General features: G+C 40.0%; 1 protein-coding gene across 6 annotated transcripts in view; it reads left to right on the forward strand.

Annotated features, from left to right (window-relative positions):
* The window catches only part of LOC114507944 (sterile alpha motif domain-containing protein 9-like), a 56,553-nt gene extending 32,123 nt beyond the window's left edge, over positions 1-24,430 (forward strand). The window contains exons 2-5 of one of the 6 annotated variants that reach the window (XM_036010612.1): positions 1,516-1,603; positions 2,688-2,786; positions 16,512-16,620; positions 19,352-24,430. In XM_036010612.1, coding sequence (XP_035866505.1) covers positions 19,373-24,130 — 4,758 coding nt within the window. In that variant the 5' untranslated portion in view covers positions 1,516-1,603; positions 2,688-2,786; positions 16,512-16,620; positions 19,352-19,372 and the 3' untranslated portion in view covers positions 24,131-24,430. Of the gene's footprint in view, positions 1-1,515; positions 1,604-1,698; positions 2,787-16,511; positions 16,680-18,718; positions 18,867-19,351 lie in introns of those variants that run through there. The other 5 variants (XM_036010614.1, XM_036010615.1, XM_036010613.1 and 2 more) reach the window with 5 other exon arrangements.
* The last annotated feature ends 720 nt before the right edge of the window (positions 24,431-25,150 follow it).

The following is a 25,150-nucleotide window of genomic DNA, read 5'->3' on the forward strand; positions in this document are numbered from 1 at the left end:
TAGAAAAAATAGAAAAAGTAAACAATGGAAAACAGAGATTATGTTTGGATAGTATGATATTCCCCCTTCTTTGTATATCAATGTTTCTTAAGTTTGAAAATGAACCCTTATGTTGAAACCAGAAAAGTTGGCATTCATGCTGCCTGTCACTATCAGAACCAACAAATAGAGACAAATATTCAGTCTTTATGGGTGCTTCATTCAGATAGTTGGTGATCTGAGAAGAGGGCAGTTATGTACCCTCAAAAACCATCTTAACACTGCACTTTAAGCTGACATTTTTATAAAGAGAAGAGAGGAAAGTAAGGTGTTGGGAAAAAAAAAGATTAATTGGATAAGAGTTGCAGTCCAGCAGTGATTTTCCTAGTCCTTCTTTATAGTTGATCAGAAATTCTCCCTGGAACTCAATAGTTCAGCTGCCATCCTCATTGATTGCAGACTCCCTGGGGCAGGAAGGTAGAATTGCTTGTAGACTTCCTGGAGTCACATGGTCAAGCATTCCAGTTCCTGGAACCATGGCTTTCAACTTGCCTTAATCACTTAAGCCTATCAACTAAAGCTAAAATATTGAACTCTTGAGTTCCCCTATCAATTATACTCATAATGGAAAAATTAATGTTTTACTTTTCAAAATAAAATGAAATAAATGGTGATCCAGCACAAAGAATAATTTAGGGGCACTATATTATTTTTGCTAGAGCTAACTAGAACTGCAGACTTGCTGGCTTAAAAATCAGAAATTTATTTCCTCACAATTCTAGAGGATAGAAGTCTGAGATCAAGGTGTGGCAAGACTATCTATATCTTCTGAGGCCTCTCTCCTTGGCTTATATAGATAGATAGCATATTCCCTGTGTCCTCACCTGGTTTTTCTGTGTGTGTGTCCATGTTCAAATATCCTCTTCTTACAAGGACACTGATCATATTGAATCAGAGTCCACCCTAAAGAGCTTGCTTTACCATAATTACCCTTTTAAAGACCCTGTCTCCCAATACAGTCACCTGCTGAGGTGCTGAGGATTAGGACTTCACCATAGCATTTTCAGGGACACGATTAGCCCATAACAGCTGATTAAATCACACTGAGATTTTAATTTTCTCTAGGTCTTTCTGTTTTCTTTTTTCTGTATATTTCTACCTTCCACACCCCCTTCTAGTTTCTTATTCTTATCACTTAAACTCTGCCTGGTGAATGAATAGTTTCTAAGCAATCATTCAAATTTATTGATAATTTTTACGATGTCAATTTTTAAATATCTTACATTCTTCCAAATCCAAACAAATATGTCTCAAATGAAACTGAAACTTCCTGTTCCTGCTTCTCATTCACTTCTGCCCTGCAGCGCTCATACACTCTCAGGAAGAGTCAGAGCATCGTTTCTGCTTCCTCATTCTGCTTCTGCCCTGCACCTCTCCCACATCCTCAGGTCGAGTCCACATATCGGGACACAGAAAACTTCACAACTCAATGGCTTAATTTTTAAATAAGGATCTTTACAAATATTTGTCTCCCAGACATCAGAAGAGGAATAAGGAAACCAAAGTTAAAAGAAACTGTTTCAAGTTTTTGATATAAAAAGAGAAAGCTTTCAGGAAAATCCTGGTAAGTTGCTGAATCAAACCTTATTTTTATGCTTCTGAGGGGACAGCAAGTTTTTAAAACTCCAACTGTAGCCTTTATATAAATACATGTGTTTGTATGCAAAACATTACTTGTAAAAATACTGAGATTAATTAGAACTACATAAGAACAAAATACATATCAATATATTTAACTGAGGCAAGTTTTTAAGTGTACTTACAGTGATGAGAGTTTTTTGTTTGTGTGTAGAGTGTGAAAGATGATTAGAGAAACAATGTGAATAAGTTCAAAAATATAAGGTTAAAAATTGTGAAGGAACCAAGGTCCTGTGCAATTATAGAAATTTCTATCTCATGTTAACTTCAAATTTTGATATTGATAGCTTGGTGGCAGATCCTGTGCACCTGGGGAAGATGGCAACAAAAGAGAGCACTGCACTGAGCACACGCAAGGCTAGTGAGAAAATTGAATATCGAGAGGAAGCCCCCCTATGCCCTTACAGTACCTGATGGGGGTGCGACCAGGGAAAGGCAGGAACATGCACCTTAGAGGTCAGCATTGTGGCAGGGGTGGGTGCGAGACAGAGAAACCTGCCAGTCTGGCCTGAGGAAAAGAAGGAATTGGTGGGGTGCAGACCCTGCTGGAGTGAGTGGAAGTTTGGATATTATTTGGGCATTTTCAGAAAGTATCTGGGCCCTCCCACACCAGAAATGATATGATACCAAAGGAAGGAAGGGACACCACTTGTGATCATGCTTGCTGGTACATTTGTGGGACCATCTGGACCTGGAAGCCATATGACAAATGGTGGCACTGGACCTACATGTGGGTTCCAAAAGGGAGCCAGAAGCAGCAGTGGTTGGGGGAAAAGCTGAGGTGCCTGGATGACCACTCAGTGACTGCCTTCAATTCCAAAATTATGGTACTTTAAATGAGAGAAGGAACTCTGGACACTGCCTTAAGTTCTGATCTGGCTGATGACAGCTGGGTTCTTCTCTGGGTTTTCTGGAGGAGGTGGGCTTTGATACCAGAGCCTGCCATTCTCCCAGACTGTGCAGCATTTGAGTAAAAACCTCTTTTCTTTCTCACAAGATTCTATCTCTAGAATTGGCCTATTGGAGGCAATAGGCAGCTGAACTCAACTTTGGTTCTGTTAACTGTTTCACATTTCATCAAAGATGTACAGCAGAGGCTATTCTTCTATGTAAGTGTTTCTTTCAAATTCATCTCATACAGCAATTTAGTTAAACACTAAAATGAAAACAACTACAGGAAGTGAAATTTAACTTGTTTGGGTGTAGTTTCAGTTTGCAGACCATTAAAGGCGTGTGCATGTAGTCTTCCTGGGCAAGAGCAAGGATTTCCCGAGTGCCTTTCCCCTACTATCAACTGCAAGATCCTGCCAAGCAGAGCAATCCCATGGGGCAGGGGTGTCTGGAGTGCTACTGAGGACCCTCCCCCAGATGGGGGTGGGGGCGTACCAGTGCTTGTTCCTAACAGCTCTGTTAATTTGGTACTTTTTGGGCAATAACTAAAGAGAGAAATGTGGAGTAATCACTCCAGAATAGCATCCTGCCACTCCTTTGCCAACAATTAATGTTACTGCTACCAATAAAATTTATGTTCACAGTGTTTTCAAAACAAGAGACCGAGGGCCCCTAGGAAGCCAAGTGTTAGATCAAGTCATTTTCTTTTTTTTCTTTTTTTTTTATTTTAATCATTGTTCAAATACAGTTTTCTCCTTTTTACTCCCAATCCAGTCCCCCCTCCCACCCCTCCCCACTTCCCTCCCATTACCACCCTCCCCTTAGTTTATGACCATGTGTCCTTTAAGTTTGTTCCTGTGAACCCTTCCTACTGTCCCCTTAAATTCCCTCTACTCTCTTCTGTGGGCACTGTCAGCCTGGCCTCTATTTCAGTGTCTTTGGTTATATTTTGCTTGTTTCTTTGTTTTGTTATTTAGGTTCCTGTTAAAGGTGAGATCATACGGTATTTGTCTTTCACTGTCTGGCTTGTTTTGCTAAGCATAATGTTTTCCAGCTCCATCCACGCTGTTGCAAAGGGTAGGAGCGCCTTCTTTCTTTCTGCTGCATAGAATTCCATTGTGTAAATGTACCATAGTTTTTTGATCCACTAATTTACTGATGGGCATCTTGGTTGCTTCCAGCATCTAGCTATTGTAAATTGTGCTGCTATGAACATTGGGATGCATAGGTTCTTTTGAATTGGTGTTTTAGTATTCTTAGGATAGAGTCCCAGCAGTGGAATTGCAGGGTCAAAAGGCAGATCCATTTTTAGTTTTCTAAGGAAGTTCCATACTGCTTTCCATAGTGGTTGTACCAGTCTGCAGTCCCACCAACAGTGCACTAGGGTCCCCTTTTCTCCACAACCTCTCCAACACTTGTTGTTTGTTGCTTTGTTTATGATGGCCATTCTGACTGGTGTGAAGTGGTATCTCATTGTGGTTTTAATTTGCATCTCTCTGATAGCTAGCGATATTGAACATCGTTTCATGTGTCTTTGGATTTTCTGTATGTCCTCCTTGGAGAAGTGTCTGTTCAAGTCCTTTGCCCACTTTTTAATTGGATTCCTTGTCTTCTTAGAGTACAGTCTATATTTTGGAGATTAAACCCTTGTCTGAGGTATCATTGGCAAATATGTTTTCCCATACAGTTAGTTCTCTTTTAATTTTGGTACTATTTTCTTTGGCTGTGCAGAAGCTTTTAATTTTGATGAGGTCCCATTTGTTTATTCTTTCCTTTATGTCCCTTGCTCTAGGGGACAAGTCAGTAAAAAAGTTTCTTCGTGAAATATCTGAAATTTCCCTACCTACGTTCTCCTCTAGGACTTTAATGGTGTCACCTTTTATATTTAAGTCTTTTATCCACCTTGAATTTATTTTTGTATATGGTGTAAGTTGGTGCTCAAGTTTCATTTTTTTGCAAGTGGCTGTCCAGTTCTCCCAACACCATTTGTTGAAGAGGCTATTTTTACTCCATTTTATGTTGCTGCCTCCTTTGTCAAATATTAATTGACCATAGAGACTTGGGCTTATTTCTGGGCTCTCTGTTCTGTTCCATTGGTCTATGTGCCTATTTTTATGCCAGTACCAGGCTGTTTTGATTACAGTGGCCTTGTAGTATAGTTTAGTGTCAGGTATTGTGATCCCTCCTACTTCATTCTTCTTTCTCAAAATTGCAGCAGCTATTCGGGGTTGTTTATAATTCCATATAAATTTTTGAAGTGTTTGTTCTATGTCTGTGAAATATGCCATTGGTACTTTAATAGGAATTGCATTGAATGTGTAAATTGCTTTGGGTAGTATGGACATTTTGATGATATTAATTCTTCCAATCCATGAACACGGTATATGTTTCCATTTGTTTGTGTCTTCCTTGATTTCTTTCTTCAGTGTTGTGTAGTTTTCTGAATACAGGTCTTTTACCTCTTTGGTTAGGTTTATTCCTAGATATTTTATTTTTCTTTTTGCTATTTCAAATGGGATTTTTTCCTTGATCTCTGTTTCTGCTGTTTCATTGTTGGTGTACAGAAATGCCTTTGATTTCTGGATATTGACTTTGCATCCCGCTGTTTTGCCAAATTCATTTATTAGGTCAAGCAGTTTTTTGGTAGAGTCTATAGGATTTTCTATGTATACTATCATGTCATCTGCAAACAGTGACAGTTTTGTTTCCTCCTTTCCGATTTGGATGCCTTTTATTTCTTTTTCTTGTTTGATTGCTGTGGCTAAAACTTCCAGTACTATATTGAATAGAAGTGGTGAAAGTGGACAGCCTTGTCTTGTTCCTGATCTTAATTTTTGCCCATTGAGTATGATGTTGGCTGTAGGTCTCTCATATATGGCCTTTATTATGTTAAGGAATGCTCCCTCTATTCCCACTTTGCCAAGTGTTTTTATCATGAATGGGTGCTGTACCTTATCAAATGCTTTTTCTGCATCAACTGATATGATCATGTAGTTTTTGTCTTTGCTTTTGTTTATGTGACGTATTACATTTACTGACTTGCGAATATTGAACCATCCTTGCATCCCTGGAATGAATCCCACCTGGTCATGGTGTATGATCTTTTTAATGTATTGTTGGATGCGGTTTGCCAGTATTTTGTTGAGGATTTTAGCGTCAATGTTCATCAGTGATATTGGCCTGAAGTTTTCTTTCTTTGTTGTGTCTTTATTTGGTTTTGGAATTAGGATGATGTTGGCCTCATAAAAAGAGTTTGGGAGACTCCCATCTTTTTGGATTTTTTGGAATAGTCTGTGAAGGATAGGGGTTAGCTCTTCCTTAAATGCTTTGTAGAATTCTCCTGTGAAACCATCTGGTCCCAGGCTTTTGTGTGTTGGGAGTTTTTTGATTACTGCTTCAATTTCATCTGCTGTTATTGGTCTATTCAGGCTTTCTGCTTCTTTTTCATTGAGTTTTGGAAGATTATATTTTTCTAGAAATTTGTCCATTTCACCTAGGTTTTCAAATTTCTTGGCATACAGCTCTTTGTAGTAATTTCTTACAATCCTTTGTATTTCTGTGGTATCTGTTGTAATCTCTCCTCTTTCATTTCTGATTGTGTTTATTTAGGTCTTCTCTCTTTTTTTCTTGATGAGTCTGCTTAAAGGCTTGTCAATTTTGTTTATCTTTTCAAAGAACCAGCTCTTGGATTCATTGATCCTTAGAACTGTGCTTTTGGTCTCTATGTCATTTAATTCTGCTCTGATCTTGGTTATTTCCTTCCTTCTGCTTGCTCTGGGCTGCCTTTGTTGTTGTTCCTCGAGTTCTTGTAGACATAGGGTTAGGTTGTTTGTTTGGAATGTTTCTAACCTTTTTAGGTGGGCCTGTATCGCTATGAACTTCCCTCTCAGGACTGCCTTGGCTGTGTCCCATAAGTTTTGGGTTGTTGTGAGTTCGTTTTCACTTGTTTCCAGAAACCTTTTGATTTCTTTACTAATATTATTCTTGACCCATTCATTATTTAACAGCATGCTATTTAATCTCCATGATTTTGAGTGTTTTGGGTTTTTTTCCTTGGGGTTGGTTTCTAGCTTCAGTCCCTTGTGGTCTGAGAAAATGTTTGGTATGATTTCAATTTTCTTGAACTCCTTGAGGCTTGTTTTGTGTCCTATCATGTGGTCTATCTTTGAGAATATTCTGTGTACATTTGAAAAGAATGTATATTTAGCTTCTTTTGGATGGAGGGCTCTGTATATATCAGTAAAGTCCATTTCATCAAGGGTATTGTTCAATGCCACAATATCTTTGTTGATATTTTGTTTAGAAGATCTGTCCATTTTTTATAGTGGGGTGTTAAAATCTCCCACTATAATTGTGTTGCTGTCCTTATCTTTCTTGAAGTCCTCTAAGATTTTCTTTATGTATTTCGGTGCTCCTATGTTGGGTGCATATATATTTACAATATTTATGTCTTCTTGATGGATTCTTCCCTTGAGTATTATGAAGTGACCTTCTGGGTCTCTCTTTATGGACCTTTTTTGGAAGTCTATTTTGTCTGATATGAGTATTGCTACCCCGGCTTTTTTTTCCTGTCCATTTGCTTGGAAGATTTGTTCCCAGCCCTTCACTTTCAGCCTGTGTAGGTCTTTTATCCTGAGGTGGGTCTCTTGTAGACAGCAGATATGTGGGTCATTTTTTCTTATCCATTCAGCTATTCTATGTCTTTTGATTGGAGCATTTAATCCATTTACGTTTAAGGTTATTATTGATAGGTACTTATTCATTGTCTTTTATGTACGTGTGTTCCTCTCTCTCTCTCTCTCTCTCTCTCTCTCTTTTCCTTCCCTTCCTTAAAGCAGTCCTTTTAGAATCTCTTGCAGGGCTGGTTTGGTCGAGGTGTATTCTTTTAGATTTCTTTTGTCGGGGAAGCTTCTTATTTGGCCTTCTATCTTCATCAAGAGCCTTGCTGGATATAGTAGCCTTGGTTGCAGACCTCTGGTTCTCATTACCTGGAGTATTTCTTGCCATTCTCTTCTGGCTTGAAGTGTTTCCATTGAGAAGTCAGCTGTTAGCCTTATTGGGGCTCCCTTGTATGTTATGTTACTTCCTTTTCTTCCCTTGCTGCCTTTAAGATTCTCTCTTTGTCTTGAAATTTTGCCATTTTATGATGTGCCTTGGGGTGGGCCTCTTTGGGTTCCTCTTGATTGGGACTCTCTGTGTTTCCTGGATTTGTGTGACTTTTTCTCTCATCAAATTATGGAAGTTCTCCTTCATTACTTGTTCAACTAGGTTTTCAATCCCTTGCTCTTCTTCTTCTCCTTCTGGTATCCCTATTATACGGATATTATTACATTTCATATTGTCTTGAATTTCTCTTAATCCCTCTTCATTCTTTCTGAGCCTCTTTTCCTTTTCTTGCTCTTTCTGGATGCTGTTTTCTACTTTGTCCTCCAGCTTGCTAATCCGATCTTCTGCTTCATCGATCCTGCTTTTCATTCCTTCTACTGTGTTCTTCAGTTCAGAAATTGTATTCTTCATTTCCTCTTGACCTTTGTTGAGAGTTTCTATTTCCTTTTTCATGTTTATGTAGTTTGCAGTGAGATTGATGTAGTTTCCCTCTAATTCCTGAAAGCTCATTGTGAGTTCATTGAACTTCCTGGTAATCATTGTTTTGAACTATCTGATAGTTGAATTGCCTCTATTTCATTTAGCATTTTTCCTGAGGCTTCCTTGTTTCCCTTCAATTGGGGGTTGTTTCTTTGTTTTCTCATTGCTCGTGGGTTTCTTCTTTTTTCTTCTTGTTTGTTAATTTGATCTGTTCTGATTCCCTGTAATTATGGTGTGAACTTCTGTGGTAGAATATTTGTGAGATGCAGTGGTGCAATCTCCTTTGTGTATCCTGATGTTCACAGCTTCCCCCTACTCTTTTTTGTGATCAGTTGGAGGAGTAAGGCAAAATGGTTTAAAACAGCAAGACAGTATACTATGATATTTACATTAGCAGCCAGTAGAGAAGAGATGGGTTATCCTTTGGCTTTTTATAGTGTTAACTGTGATCCTCCACCCTGCTATCCACGTTTTAGAAAGGATGGAAAGAAGGTAAGACTCTTATTGGGGACGAGAGGATTGTTAGTTGGATCTAGAAAGCTGTGAGGCTGTGGGAGGTCAGATTCTAAGGTAGGGTTGGACTAAAGCTTAGTATATAGGAGTAGTGAGTAAAATATTAGAGACAACCCCCACAATAGTATAGTTCAGAAAATTGCAAAGTGGGCTGAGATCAGGTAGGGGTATTGAGAAGCATTTACAATTGTATAGACTAAGTCTTACTAGCAGTAATAGTAAAGTGACAGTGTTGTGGCAGAATCTATGAGGTCTAGATAACAAAAATAAAGAGTATAGAACCTTGAGAGGTGTATTAATGGAACACAGATGAAGGATAGTAACTTATCAACACCTTGTGACTGAGATACCAGGGGGGACCTATCAAATGACAGTATAACCAGCCAAGCAAAGAAGATTATACAGAAAGAAAAAGAATACCAAAATATTATTAAAATAAAAAATGTCGGAAAAGTGAGAAAAAGGTAATACAAATTTACAGTAACTTGCAAGATTTAAAAAAAGGAAAGAAAAGCAGAAGATGTAGTGCAGGAGAGAGAAATTTGGAGTGGAAAGAATAATATTAGGATGAATGGAAGAGAAACATAAGGGATTGCGAGATAAAAATAATAAGAATTGAAAAGTAAAATGTCACATAAAACACAAGATAAAATCAGTCAACCAACTACAGCCACAAAAAAACAAACAAAACCAAACAAAACAAAACAACAAAAAAAACTCTTGTTGGTTTCTAACTGGCCAGGCCAGTTTTTCTGATCTTGCTGGCTTCAGCTGGCTGAGGGACCTTTGAAATGCTTCTCTCTCTCCCAGCCAGATCTCAGCAAGTCTGTCAGGTACCCTGGGCACTCCCGAACACACTGGCTCTCTGGATCTCACTTCCATGTTCTTCCGGACTCCGGGGTCCTGCAGGGTTCCAGCTCTATGATCTCAGGAGGCACCCCCGGCGTTTTGGGATTCACTGCGCCCTCCCTGGGAATCATAAAAGGGCGCGCCCCTCCCCCAAACTTTTGAGATTCGGGATCTAGGATCTACCTAAGCACCTCACCGCGACCCTTCGGGGTTCACAGCGTGCGAGGGTCAGTCTTCCAGATGTTGCACGAGCCAAGCCCTTTCCAGCTCCATGTTCCCCGCTGAACTGCACTCCGACTGGGTGTTCGCGCCTTTCCCGGCTCACCCGTTGGGCTGGCTGGAAATTTCTGAGCCACTACTGTAGGAACGCACCAAGCGCCACGTCCCTCCCGGGATCGCAGTGCCTCCCTATAGGGCGCCAGCTGAGCGCGGCCGGCTCTGTGCTCTCCACTGATCTGCACTTCCACCGGGCTAGGGGTGCGGGCGCTCTCCCAGGCTGCCCCTGGTCCTGTCGGCTAGAGGCCCTCACTTCTCTCAGGTCTCTGGGCGGGTGTTCATAGTCCCTGGGCGATTTTTTCCCAGTCCAACTGGCCAATCTGTTCCTTCTGGCAACATGTTCTCCCCTGGAGTTGCTCACCCCCCGTATTCAGGGGAGGGAGCAGTGACTTCCCTCTCCCGGAAGCCCTTAGGCAGACCTCGGAGCCCCGGGCGGGCCTGGGGTCTGCACACCCCTAGACCCCACACTGATCCCTGGGCCCCTTTTGTCCTGAAGCAGTCTCCTTACCATCTGGTTTTTCAGTGAGGGCAATAATTTTTGATGTCCTGCTTTCAAAAGTGATTTGGTAACCTAGTCCACTTGCTCTGTTTCTGCACCGATCCGCAAGTTTGCCCCCTCTTCACAGAAGCCGAGAAAAACGCTGCCTAGAGTAAAGCCGCCATCTTCCCAACCCAGGTCAAGTCATTTTCAACTGTGCACAACAGTCATGATGATTTTGATAGTTACTCAGCTCCAACAATATATATGCAGATTTTCTTAAAGTTGATAAAATACAAACTATTTCAGAAGCATTATTGAATACAATAGGTGCAAATCATTATATGCTCACAACTGTTACCATGTGGGGGGAGAAGGCAGTTGAGTACTTTTGACATTATCAGTCCAAGGGTATTACTGAAGACTTTACTACATTATATTGAACCAAAATATTGTCAACTCTACCTTTTAATACAAAGAAAGCTCCAGAGTTGAGAGAATAAATGTCAATGATATTACAGAGAAGAGTATTTCTTACTATCTCCCAGTATGTATTAGCAGAATCTGAACAAAAGGAAGTGAGGGAACACTGTCACCTTTTAGGGGGCACCAAGTTCCCCATGTAGCAGCCCCTACATGGAACATAGCACACAATGAGGCCCCAGCTGTGTAGAGGACAAAGAGCTGTAAGAAAAAGGGATGGACTGCAGTGGAAATGTCCTGATGGGCTGCTTCAGCTGGAGAGTGTGGAGCCCAGTTTGAATAGTGTAATCACTGGCTAAACTAAAAGAGAACATCTGGACTCTGTCCTCACAGTCTTCAAGGTGTCTTCACAGAGAGAGTGAATGGTTAAATTACTGAACGAGAACTCTGGCAAAGGGAAAGTACTGCCTCATCAGACCCAATCAGAGTGTGTCTGCAGAAAGGGGCAAGCCCCTCACCAGGGCCAGCCTCCCTGTGCAGAGGCAGCAGAAGAAAACAGCAGAGGCACTGAGGCTCTGACACCAAGGACCTGCAGTAGAGAGGGACCTCCTCTGGGGAAAACTTGGCAAGAGTAATGGCCTTGTTTAGAGACAGAGCAGAAGATTGAAATGGGATATTATGAAACCGGGGTACCTGGGAGGACTGTAAGAGAAAACATTTATTAATGTTCCTTTCCTTTTGATAACTTGCCTTTTCACTCTTTGTTACCAGAAGACTGAAGGTAGAGTTAGTTCTGGCCAAACAGGTGGCACAGTGAAGATTGTTCCAGATTTCTGTCTGGAATTTTAGCCAAATGAAATAACTGCCCTGATCCTTGGGCCCACAGGCACTGATAACTCAAGGGTTTTCAAAAACTCATTATTTTTAACTACTCTAAGAAATGTTATTCATCAGATAAATTTTTGTTAAGAAGCTACTATTTTCTGGGCACTGTAAAATAGTGGACAAAAAGCACAAAACTTCCCATTCTCATCAAAAACACAGAATAATGGATGGGAAAGAGAATAAACAAGACAAATAGGTAAAAGTATATGGAACATTTGATTGTAATAAGACATAAGTAGATTTTTTTAAGCAGAAGGGAAGTAAGAAATATTGAGTAACGAGATACAGTTTTCTGTAGGTGGGCCACGCAGTGCCTCTGTGAGGAGGTGACATTTGATAAGAGACCTGAGTGCAGTGCAGCCCTGTACCAGGTGGGAATCCAGGGACATTCCAGGGAAAGGAAACAAGTGCAATGCCAGAGCAGGAGCAGGTACTGCCTGCAATGAGCAGCAAGGACACCAGGGGGCTGGGCCTGATTAAGAGAGAGAAATAAAAGTAAGATGGGGTAACAGGGTGCCAGGTCCTGTATGGCCTTGAGTTCACAATGAGCTTGGCTTTCACTCTGAGTCAAGTGGAAAGCCACTGGGAGGGACTGAACAGAGTATTGCATGTTATTTACATTCAAACAGGCTCATTCTGGCTGCTGTGTTTAGAATTCACAAGAGGGAACAAAAACAGCAAGAAGGAGACTAGTGAGGGTGCTACTCCTGTAATCCAGGGAGAGAAGGTGGAGGCTTGGACCAGGTGGCAGAGGTGGGGGTGGTGGCCAGTGGCCAGATGCTGGACATGCTTTGAAGATACAACTTACAGGATGTGCTCCACATTGAACAAATGTGGAGGTAGACATGATGAACACATAGAATGCAGAAGGAAGGAAGGAAGGAAGAAGGAAGGAAGGAAGAAGGAAGGAAGGAAGGAAGGGAGGGAGGGAGGGAGGGAGGGAGGGAGGGAGGGAAATCATACATATTTATGATTGATTATTTTATTAAAATATTTAAATATAGAAGAGATGTGCTAGGTAAAAGATGTTCCTTTTACTATTCTTTCAAATCTTCTGCATGTCTGAAAATTCTCATAGTAGAAAGTTTAGGGGAAAATACGTCCCATAAACAGTTCCTAAGCAACAGGCCAACCAACTGCATTTTAATTTGCTATGACATAATTTTTTTCATATAACAGATTCTCAACAAATACATCCTCAGCCAAAACTAGGAAAAGACTGGGTGTGTTCTGCCTACACCTTTACTTCCTTGGAGAGGTTTTCCGGAACATGACTGTTGCAAATTCTTAAGGAAATGAAACTCATCCAACACAGCCAAGCACAGCTATGCCACACTCTGTCCTATTATATAATCAAGATGATATAAGTTTACATTACATTAAAGACTAAGACCATCAAAGTTTAATTATTTTATTTCAGGCTTTCCTTCATAACTAGCTGGTACAGAGACTATGTGAAAAAGAAATACATAATTTTAACATGTACTTTGTAAAATGAAACTCACTTGCTTTGTAGTTTCAGTTCTGAGTAACATCAGAGCAGGGTGTGGGCCTGCTGGTGTCCAGCCAGGATTGCAGGAACCCTTTCCTGGATGTAGGGACGCTTTCAAGCTGCTAGGCCCAGCCTCCTAGAGACAGGCTGGGCACCTTTGCTTATGCTGCTACCTTGACCTTCCGGATCGCCCCCAGAGAGAAAATTAAAGTCCTTAGGACACAGATCCTGAAATTTAGTACTCATAAGGAGAACTCTGGGGTTCAGACTGTTCCCAGACCAGAAGAGAGGAGGTAAGGTGGAGGTCTTCTCCCCAGCTCTACCCAGAGCAACACCTTTACCCACCTGAAGAAGCAGAACAAGAAATAGCAACAACCAAGACAATCCTGATTCTGGTCCAAATCCCCTATACCATGAATGGGAAAACACGTTGACTGGGAAAAGGAGAAAAAAGTTAATGACTTTTTTTCCCTAATCACCACTGTTCCCCCTTTATTTGCATACAGTAGGTAGTTATTGACAAATAAAAAGATCCCTCCTGTTTAAAAATATGCAAATACTTCAGGATTTAAATTCAATTGGATGATGCTCTTAAAGGACTTTGTAAGCCTCAAGACAGTGAACATAAGTGTATCATGATTATACTTAATGTTTAAACAGGATTGTGTTGGCTGCAGTGTTGGAAATAGATTTGAATGAGAGGGGGTGTGAGGACATGATAAGGGGTGGTAAGGAAAAGTGAGAAAGTAATAGGATCAATGGATTAAAGGTCTTGATAAAGACACATTAGAGTTTAAGCACTAACAGTAGTGACTGTAAGGTGAGGAGGCGGCAGTTAAATATTTGAATCCAAGATGATGGAGGGCTTGTAAACTACTAATGATTCTATTAGTCTCTTAGGGCTGCTGTAACAAAGTATAACAAACTGAGTAGCTTAAAGAACTACAATACATTGCTTCACAGTTCTGGAGGCTGGATGTCTTCAAGATCTGGGAATTAGTTGGTTCTCTCTGAGGGCTGTGAGGAAAAAGGTGTTCCATGCCTCTCCCCTAGCTTCTGGTGGCTTGTTAGCAATCTCTGCCATTCCTTGGCTTATAGAGGCACCACCGCAATCTCTGGCTTCATGTTTACATGGTGTTATCCTTATGTATGTGCCTCTGGGTCCAGATTTTCCTTTTTCATAATGATACCAGTCACATTGAGTCAGGGCCCACTCTAATGGTGTCAGGTTACCTAGTTACATCTGCACCAGGCCTATCTCCAAACAAGCTCTCATTCTGAGGTACTGACACTAGAACTTCAACATATGAATTTCAGGGGGTGGAAGGTTCACACAAATCAATTAGTAACAGTCATGGTAAGGTCAATAGTGTGACCATGAACGTGGAGATGGGTGGAGGTCAAGATCATTAGATGAGAAGCAGACAATGGGGTGAAAGTCCAACATACTGAAATGATCATCTACATGTCTACTGAGCCACCATGAATCATGACAGGAATAGTGTCTGAGGGCATGAGTGCCTCCTCCCTTCAGCTGTCTACAGATGGAGGTCAAAATGTTGCACTGGCCAAAAAGTTCGTTTGGGTTTTGTTTTTTTTTGATAACATGGCTCTAGTAGTGCCTAGTTATCTTTAACTTCACTTAGACAACTTTGTAAGAATGTTGTGACAGCATGCATTTAAAAAAAAAAATCAAAAATGGTAAATTTTGTGTAGCCATTTTCATATTGAAGACAGAAGAAAATAAGCAACATTTTTGACATATGTTTTACTATTTCAAGAAAGGTAAAAAAGCATCTGAAACAAAAAAGATTTGTGCAGTGTATATGGAGAAGGTGCTGTGACTGACTGAACATCTCAAAAGTGGTTTGTGAAGTTTCATGCTGGAGATGTCTTGCTGGATGATGCTCTTGGTAGTTCAGCTGAAGTTGACAGCAATCAAATTGAGACATTAATTGAGAACCATCAAGTTTCTACCATGCAGGAGATAGCTGACACATTCAGAAAGAAAAAGATCAAAAGTATGAACATTAAACTGGCAACAAATTGACAACCATCAACAACTGAATTTAATTTAAAAATTAAGCAAAAAAAAAGAAGAATAGGAACAAAATCATAGATATGGAGATCATTTGGAGGATTATCAGTTGGGGGGAAGGAAAAATGGGGAGGAAGGTACAGGGATTAAGAAGTACAAATTGGTAGGTACAAAATAAAGGCATGTCAAGAACAGTATAGGAAATGCAGTAGCCAAAGAACTTATATGCATGACCCATGGACATGAACTTGGTGGGGGAGGGCAGTACTGCTGGAGGTACTGGGTGGAAGCGGAGGGGAGGAAAAAACTGGGACTACTCTAATAGCATAATCAATAAAATATATTTTTAAAATACCCAAATCAATGAAGCCATTGGTGAAAATGAAAAATGTGTCTTCTATTTTTTGAAGAAAAACTAAACCATTTTTTGGCCAACCCAATATACTAAAATTTATAAAAAGCAAGTATTCAGCAAATTCTTAAAGATATAATATTTCAACACCAAAGTTTAAAATAACATGGTAGTCATATTTTTTATTCTGCCTTTTCTCTCAGTAACTTCAAAAATCTTTCATTAGAAATACATTTACTAATAACTGCTTATACTATTGCCTTCATACAGTGCTTATAAACAGGTGAGGCAGAGCCTCTCCCTTCAGTCTTACCTGAGGTGACAAGGCCACTGCAGGGGAGACAGGAGGATCAGGGATGAGCCTCCCAAGATCCCAGAGTCAAGGAGACATCTACTTGTCTGTTATGCCCTCTTCCCAGAATTCCCTTTGGTAGGACCAGTACCTGGCTCTGGGAGAAGCAGATGCTGCCTGTGGTTGGAGCACCACCTCACCAATATTCCTCATACCCACCAGATAGACCTTTGGTAGTCTACCAGATCCGATTCCATATGTCATGATTGTCTCCTTTGACCTGACTCACACACTATACTAGCAGCCCTCCTTTAACTTCACTGTACAATGTCCCCACTGTGCTCCAAGTGATACTCCCCTCCTACTCACAGGTCCTAGTTCCCTGGCTGTATCTTACACAAAGTACTTATCACAATTTGTCATTGTGATAAAGTCTTTTCAGTGAGTGTGTGTGTATGTGTGGTTTTTCCTCCATTAGATTGTAAGTACTATGAAGAAACTTCACATTTCTTCTGGTTACTGCTGTTTTCTTGAGCATGATGCCTAACAGGTGCTTAATAAATATTTGATACATAACAGGTGCTCAATCAACATTTGTTGAATGAATAAACAAATAATACAATTCAAGGTGAAATAATACTTATCTCTAGTAACAATATATGCACTGATATTTGTGGACCTCTAACACCTCTTCCATCTACACTGTATGTAAACAGGATTGATCATCTGAAATATTTTTATAATGTTCATTTTTTCCAGTTGCTCCAAGTTTTGCTACCTGGCTCAGCACTAGGTGTGCTCTACAGACTGAAGTCAGAGTGACTAATGTGATTCAAGACACTAAGGCAGTGAGACAAGTTTCATCAAGGCAAGTAGCAGGTCCTATGCCCAGTGGATGTGCACCTATAAAAGGGGTAAAGGATTTGGGTAGGCTTATGATATTCACTCCAGAAATAATGAGCATGGGTTTTCTCTCTGGCCAGTCATAGGACTGCAGACTGAGGCCTCAGTTTAGCTCACTGTTCACATTCGACCTCCAGGAGACCTCACCAGGAAGTTTTTGCAAGCAGTTCCAAACACAAATGGGTCAAATTTTCAATCTGGCTAGGTTTGGTGACTTGTTATACACTACATGTTGTTTAATCCTAGTCCCTTAAATCGTTCACTTAAAAAACTCAAAAGTTTTTTAAATGTTTGTGTTTCCTCCATTTACATAATATTTTGCCTGATCCTTCATGCTTTTAGTCTATCCTTCTAATACTTTTCCTCCCTTGTTTTCCCTTATGTAAACAACATTATTGATTTGTCTTTTTAATTCAGATTTGGGGTTGGAGCAATAGATCAGGGTTGGAGCCTGAAAAATTCATTTCTAGCCATCTTCCAAATGAGGCTGATGCTTTTTGCTAATCCAGAGACTACATTTTGAGAACTGCTCCCAACCTTATCTGTACAATAGAATACTCCAAAAAATTCTCCACTCCACTCCCTTTAACAATTAATGAGACTAGAAACTTGAGCACCAACTTACACCTTATACAAAAATAAATTCAAGGTGGATAAAAGACTTAAATATAAAACATGACACCATTAAAGTCCTAGAGGAGAACGTAGGTAGGAAAATCTCAGATATTTCATGCAGAAACTTTTTTGCTGACTTGTCCCCTACAGCAAGGGACATAAAGGAAAAAATAAACAAATGGAACCTCATCAAAATAAAAAGCTTCTGTACAGCTAAAGAAAACAGTATCAAAATAAAAAGAGAACCAACTGTATGGGAAAACATATTTGCCGATGATACCTCAGACAAGGGTTTAATCTCCAAAATATATAAAGAACTTACATGACGCCACTCTAAGAAGACAAGCAACCCAATTAAAAAATGGCCAAAGGACTTGAACAGACACTTCCCCAAGGAGGACATATAGAAGATCCAAAGACACATGAAACAATATTCAATATCGCTAGGTATCAGAGAGATGCAAATTAAAACCACAATGAGATACCACTTCACACCAGTCAGAATGGCCATCATAAACAAAGCAACAAACAACAAGTGTTGGAGAGGTTGTGGAGAAAAGGGGACCCTAGTGCACTGTTGGTGGGACTGCAGACTGGTACAACCACTATGGAAAGCAGTATGGAACTTCCTTAGAAAACTAAAAATGGATCTGCCTTTTGACCCTGCAATTCCACTGTTGGGACTATATCCTAAGAACACTAAACACCAATACAAAAGAACCTTTGCACCCCAATGTTCATAGCAGCACAATTTACAATAGCTAGGTGCTAGAAGCAGCCTAGATGCCCATCAGTAAATGAATGGATCAAAAAACTATGGTACATTTACACAATGTACCCCTATGCAGCAGAAAGAAAGAAGGAGCTCCTACCCTTTGCAACAGCTTGGATGGAGTTGGAAAGCATTATGCTAAGCGAAATAAGCCAGGCAGTGAAAGACAAATACTATATGATCTCACCATTAACAGGAACCTAAACAAAACAAAGAAACAAGCAAAATATAACCAAAGACACTTAAATAGAGGACAGGCTGATAGTGACCAGAGGGGAGAGAAGAGGGAATTTCAGGGCAGAATGGGAAGGGTTTACAGGAACAAATTTAAAGGACACATGGACAAAAACTACGGTGAGGGGGGTAATGGGAGGGAGGTGGGGAGGGTTGGGTGGGTGGGCTGGAATGGGAATAAAAGGGAGAAAACTGTACTTGAACCATGATTAAAATTAAAAGAAAAAAAATTAATAAGACTACCTGAATGTGGAGTCCCCAATGATTCTAATGTTAAGCCAGGGTTGAGGACCCCTAATCTAGGGTGTTCAAGGATACTCAGCTCTTGCAATTTAACAAAGTGCATAACTGTGACAACTTTATTAGTCTCATATCAATAATTTAGGCTAAAATGGTTTTAATAAAGTTAAAAATGCGTATTATTTTCCTTATCTCATTTCAGGCAAGCCAGGCAACTTTGAACTTCAGCTGAAGTACCTCTGAACACCACAAGAATAGCCAACCAAATCAATTATCTAACATTTTGCTACCACATCGCCCAAAGCTCCAGCCTTGGCTGGCCTACTAGCTTGGTTTCAAAAGGACAACAGGTGATATGTTTACCAACAGCTTTGACTGTGTAGGAAAAATAGCCAGTCTCCTAGCTGCAAATGAAGTTTACTATTCTCCAACCCACCTCCACTTATCCAGTTTCATATTTTAAAGTTCATGTGCAACATTTATCTTGGGAGCCAATTTCTCTATTATTTAAGATTCTGGTTTTGATTTACATTTTTTAAAAAAAGCCTTTCACCATGTTAAGTATAAAAGGGAAAATAAGGATATAGGAGTGTGTACTCCTAGTAGGCAATTATAAAAGCTGCTGCTTATTTTGTAATCACATTATAATCATCTAGGAAACAATGGCACTAATTGGAATATAAAACAATTAAAATAAGTTCCAAGCAGTATAAGAATAGAACCTTGAACAATATTTATAGATGTTGTTTATGTGAAATTTTACATGTATAATTGATTCTGTGACTTCAATGATAAAGTACCACACTAAAATACTTCCTGTATTACTTTTTCCAAGGAAGGAGGTTGCAGCTCTGATATGGGTGAACAACTAAATATACCTGAAATGATCAAAGACTGGAACAAAGAGCATGTGAAACAATGGGTAACCAAAGACCTTAAGATTGAGGAAAAATATGGACAGATTCTTTTCCATGAAGAAGTGACAGGATTAGTCCTGCAGGAATTAACTGAGAAGGATCTTAGAGACATGGGGCTACCACGAGGCCCAGCACTTCTGATAAAGCGAGCATATGACAAATTGAGTAACAATCTCCCTGAAAATGACAACCACACTTCTGGACAAGTAGATCATAGAAAACCCTGCAAAAAAGAACACCATAAAAAGGTACAACACACAAAAAAAGAACAGGGAAAATCAGTGTCATCCAATAGTGATCATAATCTCAGCAAGACCAGAGATACCAAAGAACAAGAATCAGTTCTTATGAAAGAAAATGCATTAAATGAAGTAGCAACCACTGAAGACAGAAAAAATAATAAGCTAAAACCTGAACAGCTGACTTGCATGCCACATCCTTTTGATCAGCCCCAGAGCAGCCATCGGTACATAGAACATTACCTCCTACCACCTGAAACAGGACCAGGCAATCTCATAGACCCCATTCATGAGTACAAAGCCCTCACACACACAGACACGGCCACAGAAAAGGACATTAGGATGAAATTTAGCAATGAAGTCTTCCGATTCGCATCAGCTTGTATGAATTCACGCACCAATGGCACCATCCATTTTGGGGTCAAGGACAAACCCCATGGAGAAATTGTTGGTGTGAAAGTCACCAGTAAAGCTGCCTTCATTGACCACTTCAATCAAATGATCACAAAATATTTTGAAGACAGTGAGATCAATGAAGCCAGGAAGTGCATTCGGGAGCCAAGGTTTGTGGAAGTCCTCCTGCAGGACAGTACACCATCTGACAGATTTGTCATTGAGGTAGATGTTATTCCAAAACACTCTGTATGTAAAGAAAAGTATTTCTACATTATGATGCAAACCTATGAAAATGAAACATGGAAACAAAGCGAAGAACTTTCATTGTTTGTGAGAGAAGGGGCTAGCTCTAAGGATATCCGGGCCAATGTCAAGCGACGGGATGTGGAATTCAAAGCATTTTTTAAAAAGTTAAAGTCACTAGCAGTGTCTAGAAAAGAGGCTGAAGAAAAGTATGAGGCGAAGGCAAATAAGAAGGAGAGTGAAGGACAAAAGCTGGTTAAACTTCTCATAGGAAACCGGGAGTCACTGGATAATTCATACTACATCTGGTATATTCTCGTAACAAATAAATGCCATCCAAACCAAACAAAAAACTTAGATTTCCTAAGGGAAATTAAATGGTTTGCTGTATTGGACTTTGATCCTGAATCTGAGTGCAAGGGGGTGGCCAAAGCTTACCAAAAAAGCCGGGTGGCAAATCTTCACTTTCCAAGTCAATATGAGGAAAAGACAGCTACCATAATGGAGAAAAAATCTCATCTGAATCTTCATGATCAGACCAGCTGGATCTTTTGCAATGGCAGATCAGACTTGAAAGAGGAGAGGTTTAAGCCTCTAGAACCACATTTATGGCAGAAAGAAAGAGCTTCTGAAGTCAGGCAACTGATTTTATTTCTCACAGATGAAAATGTCATGACAAAAGGGAAATTTCTGGTAGTGTTTCTATTGCTCTCTCCAGTGCAAAGCCCAGGAGACCCACTCCTTGAAACCTTCTCTGCTTTCTACCAAGCTCTCAAAGGAATGGAAAGTATATTGTGTATCTGTGTAAACTCACAGATTCATCAACGATGGAAAGATCTACTACAAGCCAGGTTGACAATTGCAGATGAATTAGCAGACCACAGTGTTTCCACTTTAAATTTAGAATTGATAAACAGTACCATCCTTAAGCTGAAACCAGTCACTCAGTCATCAAGACGGTTCCTGCCATCCCGTGGATCTTCTTCCATTATCTTAGACAAAAAAGAAGAGGATATCTTGACCGCACTGGAAATTCTCTGTGAAAATGAGTGTAAAGACACAAAAATCGAGAAAAACAAATCTAAGTTCCAAGAATTTAAGAAAAAAAAAGAAGAGCACTTTTATCGAGGTGGCAAAGTGTCCTGGTGGAACTTCTATTTTTCTTCTGAAAATTATTCCTCAGCTTTTGTCAAAAGAGATAATTATGAGAACCTTAAAGATCTGATACAGCGTCAGGCAGAGTCTCCTAAACCATTATTTGTAAAAATTATCAGTCTTTACCATCATCCAGGCTGTGGGGGTACTACATTGGCCATGAATGTCCTCTGGGACCTAAAGAAAAAGTTCAGGTGTGCCATGTTAAAAAACAAAGGAACTGATTTTGCAGAAACTGCAGAACAAGTGTTCAAGTTGATTACCTACAAGGCTACCAGCCCTCAGGACTACATTCCTGTACTTCTCCTGGTGGATGACTTTGAAGAACAGGAAAACGTCTGCATTCTACAGGATAGGATCCATTCCATTTTAGTAACATATGGTTTGAGATATGAAAAAACACTGGTAATTATATTAAACTGCATGAGATCCCAGAATCCTGATCAAAGTGCAAAACTAGCAGACAGTATTGCACTAAAACACCAGCTTTCTGCCAAGGAACAAAGAGCTTTTGAGGCCAAACTGGAGGAAATTGAAAAGCAACATAAGAACTGTGAAAACTTTTATTCCTTCATGATCATGAAAGAAAATTTTGATAAATCATATGTAGAAAATGTAGTCAAGAATATCCTAAAAGGACAGAATATCAACAGCAAGGAAGCACAACTCATTTCTTTCCTGGCTCTACTCAACTCTTATGTTACTGATTTTACAATTTCAGTGTCACAGTGTGAAACATTTTTGGGAATCACATGCACTCATACTCCCTGGAAACCTGAAAGCATAGAGGACAAGATGGGAACCTATTCAACACTTCTAATCAACACGGAAGTTGCCGAATATTGCGGATATGCAGGCGTGCGCATCATTCACCCTCTGGTTGCCAGTTGCTGTCTCAAAGAGCTGGAAAGCAGCTACCACTTGGATAAGTGTCAAATTGCATTGATGTTATTGAGAGAGAATTTATTCTATGATTCTGGAATAGGAAAAGATAAATTCCAACATTATGTGCAAACCCTTCTGCTTACAAGACAGCGCAAAGAGTATGGAGATGAAACAGACACTTTGTTTTCTCCATTAATTGAAGCTTTAGAGAATGATGATGTTGAAAAGGTCTTGAAACAAGGAAGTGTTCGCTTCCCACAGAATGCATTCATTTGTCAGGCCTTAGCAAGACATTTCTACATTAAAGAGAAAGACTTTGACACTGCTCTCTACTGGGCAAATGAGGCCAAGAATAAAGCCCCTAAAAATTCCTATATCTCAGATACACTTGGCCAGGTGTACAAAAGTAAAATCAAATGGTGGTTGGATGAAAACAAAAACTGCAGGGATATCACTGTTAATGATCTAACACATTTCCTGGAAGCTGCTGAAAATGCAGCAAGAGCTTTCAAAAAATCCCAGGAGCAAACTGATAGGAAAGACTATGAAACAGAGACCTGGTACCCACAGAAGTCCCAAAGAAAATATGACATGTATAATACGGCCGGTTTCTTGGGTGAAGTAGAAGTTGGTCTTTACGCTATTCAGATTCTTCAGCTCACTCCCTGTTTCCACAAAGAAGAAGAATCCTCTAAAAAAGCTATGGCAGAATTTTTATCAGGAAAGGGGGATATTCCTACAGATCCAAGAAATGAATATTATTTGGCTCTTAACAATTTCACATCTTACTTAAAGAACTTGCAGTCAGATATGAAAAAGTGCTTTGACTTTTTTACAGATTATTTAGTTCTTTTAAAAACAAGGAATATGCTAAAAGAAACAGTAGAAATCTTATTAAGCAAGAAAATCAGTCGTTGTTTCAGTAAATACGTGGAACTTTTCTGCCCTTTGGATTTGCATTCATTACAAAGCAAAGAGAGTCAATTACTCCAAGAGGAGAATTGTAGGAAAAGCCTAGAAGCTTTGAGAGCAGATAAGTTTTCTGGACTTCTAGAATATCTTAACCCTAATCATGAATATGCTGCAACCACTATGGAAAACATAGTGAACCAGTACACTTTCCTCTTTCAGCAAAATCCACATAAACGGCTAGCAAAAGAGAAACAAAATTTCATTTTGGCCAACATTATTCTCAACTGTTTAAAACCCAACTCCAAGTCCATTCAGCCACTTAACATACTTAAAAAACAGCTCCGAGAAGTGTTACAATTTGTAGAACTAAGTCATCTATATCCAGACCCTTATTTCTTGGCCTGCCTGCTGTTCTGGCCAGAAAGTGAAGAACTAGATGAAGATGCCAAGCTAATGGAAAAGTATGTTTCATCCTTAAACAGATCCTTCAATAGACAGTACAGGAGAATGTGCAGGTCCAAGCAGGCAAGCACACTCTTCTACCTGGGGAAGCGGAAGGGGCTCAACAGTCTTGTTCACAAGGCAGAGATAGAGCAGCACTTCAGTAAAGTACAAAATATAAATTCCTTCTGGCAGAGTGGAGATGTGTGGAAAAAAGAGGAAGTCAAAGACCTCCTGCGTCGTCTCACTGGTCTGGCTGAAGGCAAGAAAATCTCTATCGAATATGGAACAGAGAAAAAAATAAAAATACCAGTAACATCTGTTTATTCAGGTCCACTCAGAAGTGGTGGCAACATAGAAAGAGTATCCTTCTACCTGGGCTTTTCCATTGAAGGCCCTCTAGCATATGACATAGAAGTTATATAAGATATACTAGCTCAAATGTTTTTATTCATATTTCTCTGATATTTCCTCTATTCCTGTGGCATTGTGATGACATTATTGGGTTACCTCTGTCACATATTTTGGCTTTATCTCCCCAAATAAATTATAAGCCTAGGGAAGGCATGAAACGTGTCTACACATCAGGGTTTGGCACACAGTGGAGTCAACTTTCAATGTTTTAAAGATGTGCTTTCAGAATAACATTTAATTAAGAGGTTTCCATTCATATCCACTGGTCACATCATTACTGGTTATAGGCCAATAACATCTATTTTAATTCTATCACTCCCATGAACTTTCTGAATCATGAATTATTTCATCACTGTGAAAGCAGAGATGTAAGATGAACATGGGAGACAAAGCCCTGTTAGGCTACTGAACTCCGGCACAGAGCTCCACACAGAGTGCCACTTCCCTCACCTTGGTGTCCACAAATGTGTATTATGTGGAAGGTAACTGTTTTGTTCCCATCCTCCATGTAGCCCCCTACACACATACACACGCCTATTTCCTTGTACCTCTTGCCCTTCTCTCAGTTCCTCACTTTGTGTTGGAAGGGGAGAGAAGACAACCAAGTAGTCACAAGCCTGAGCTCCGTCCATCCTCTTCTCCCATTTACAAATGAAGCTGTTTCTCTGTCCATCCTTGCCACCTGTCAATACAGGTGGCAAGTTCCCCCTGTTCTTTGGGTTCCATCTCTCTGGCTTTTTTCATTTGCTACCCAATTTACTCTCTTTACTTCTCAACCTGTGCTTTGTGAATGCTGTTCTCTCTCTCAAATATTCCCTTATTTTCATGCATTTTCAGTATACGGCTATTCTGATTTGTCCATCGCAACTCAGTTCGAGTAACCAACCACCAGGAAGTCTTCCCTGCCACATAACCCCTGCCTGATTAGATGACTTCCTCATGACAATGTGTGCTCCAAACTTGCCAGCACGAGGAATGCCATCCCAGAAGCTTGTTCTTAGACTTTCCCCAGGCAGAAGGGCCTGGAACAGC

Source organism: Phyllostomus discolor, chromosome 10 (assembly GCF_004126475.2).
Source record: "Phyllostomus discolor isolate MPI-MPIP mPhyDis1 chromosome 10, mPhyDis1.pri.v3, whole genome shotgun sequence".
Lineage (NCBI taxonomy): Eukaryota > Metazoa > Chordata > Mammalia > Chiroptera > Phyllostomidae > Phyllostomus > Phyllostomus discolor.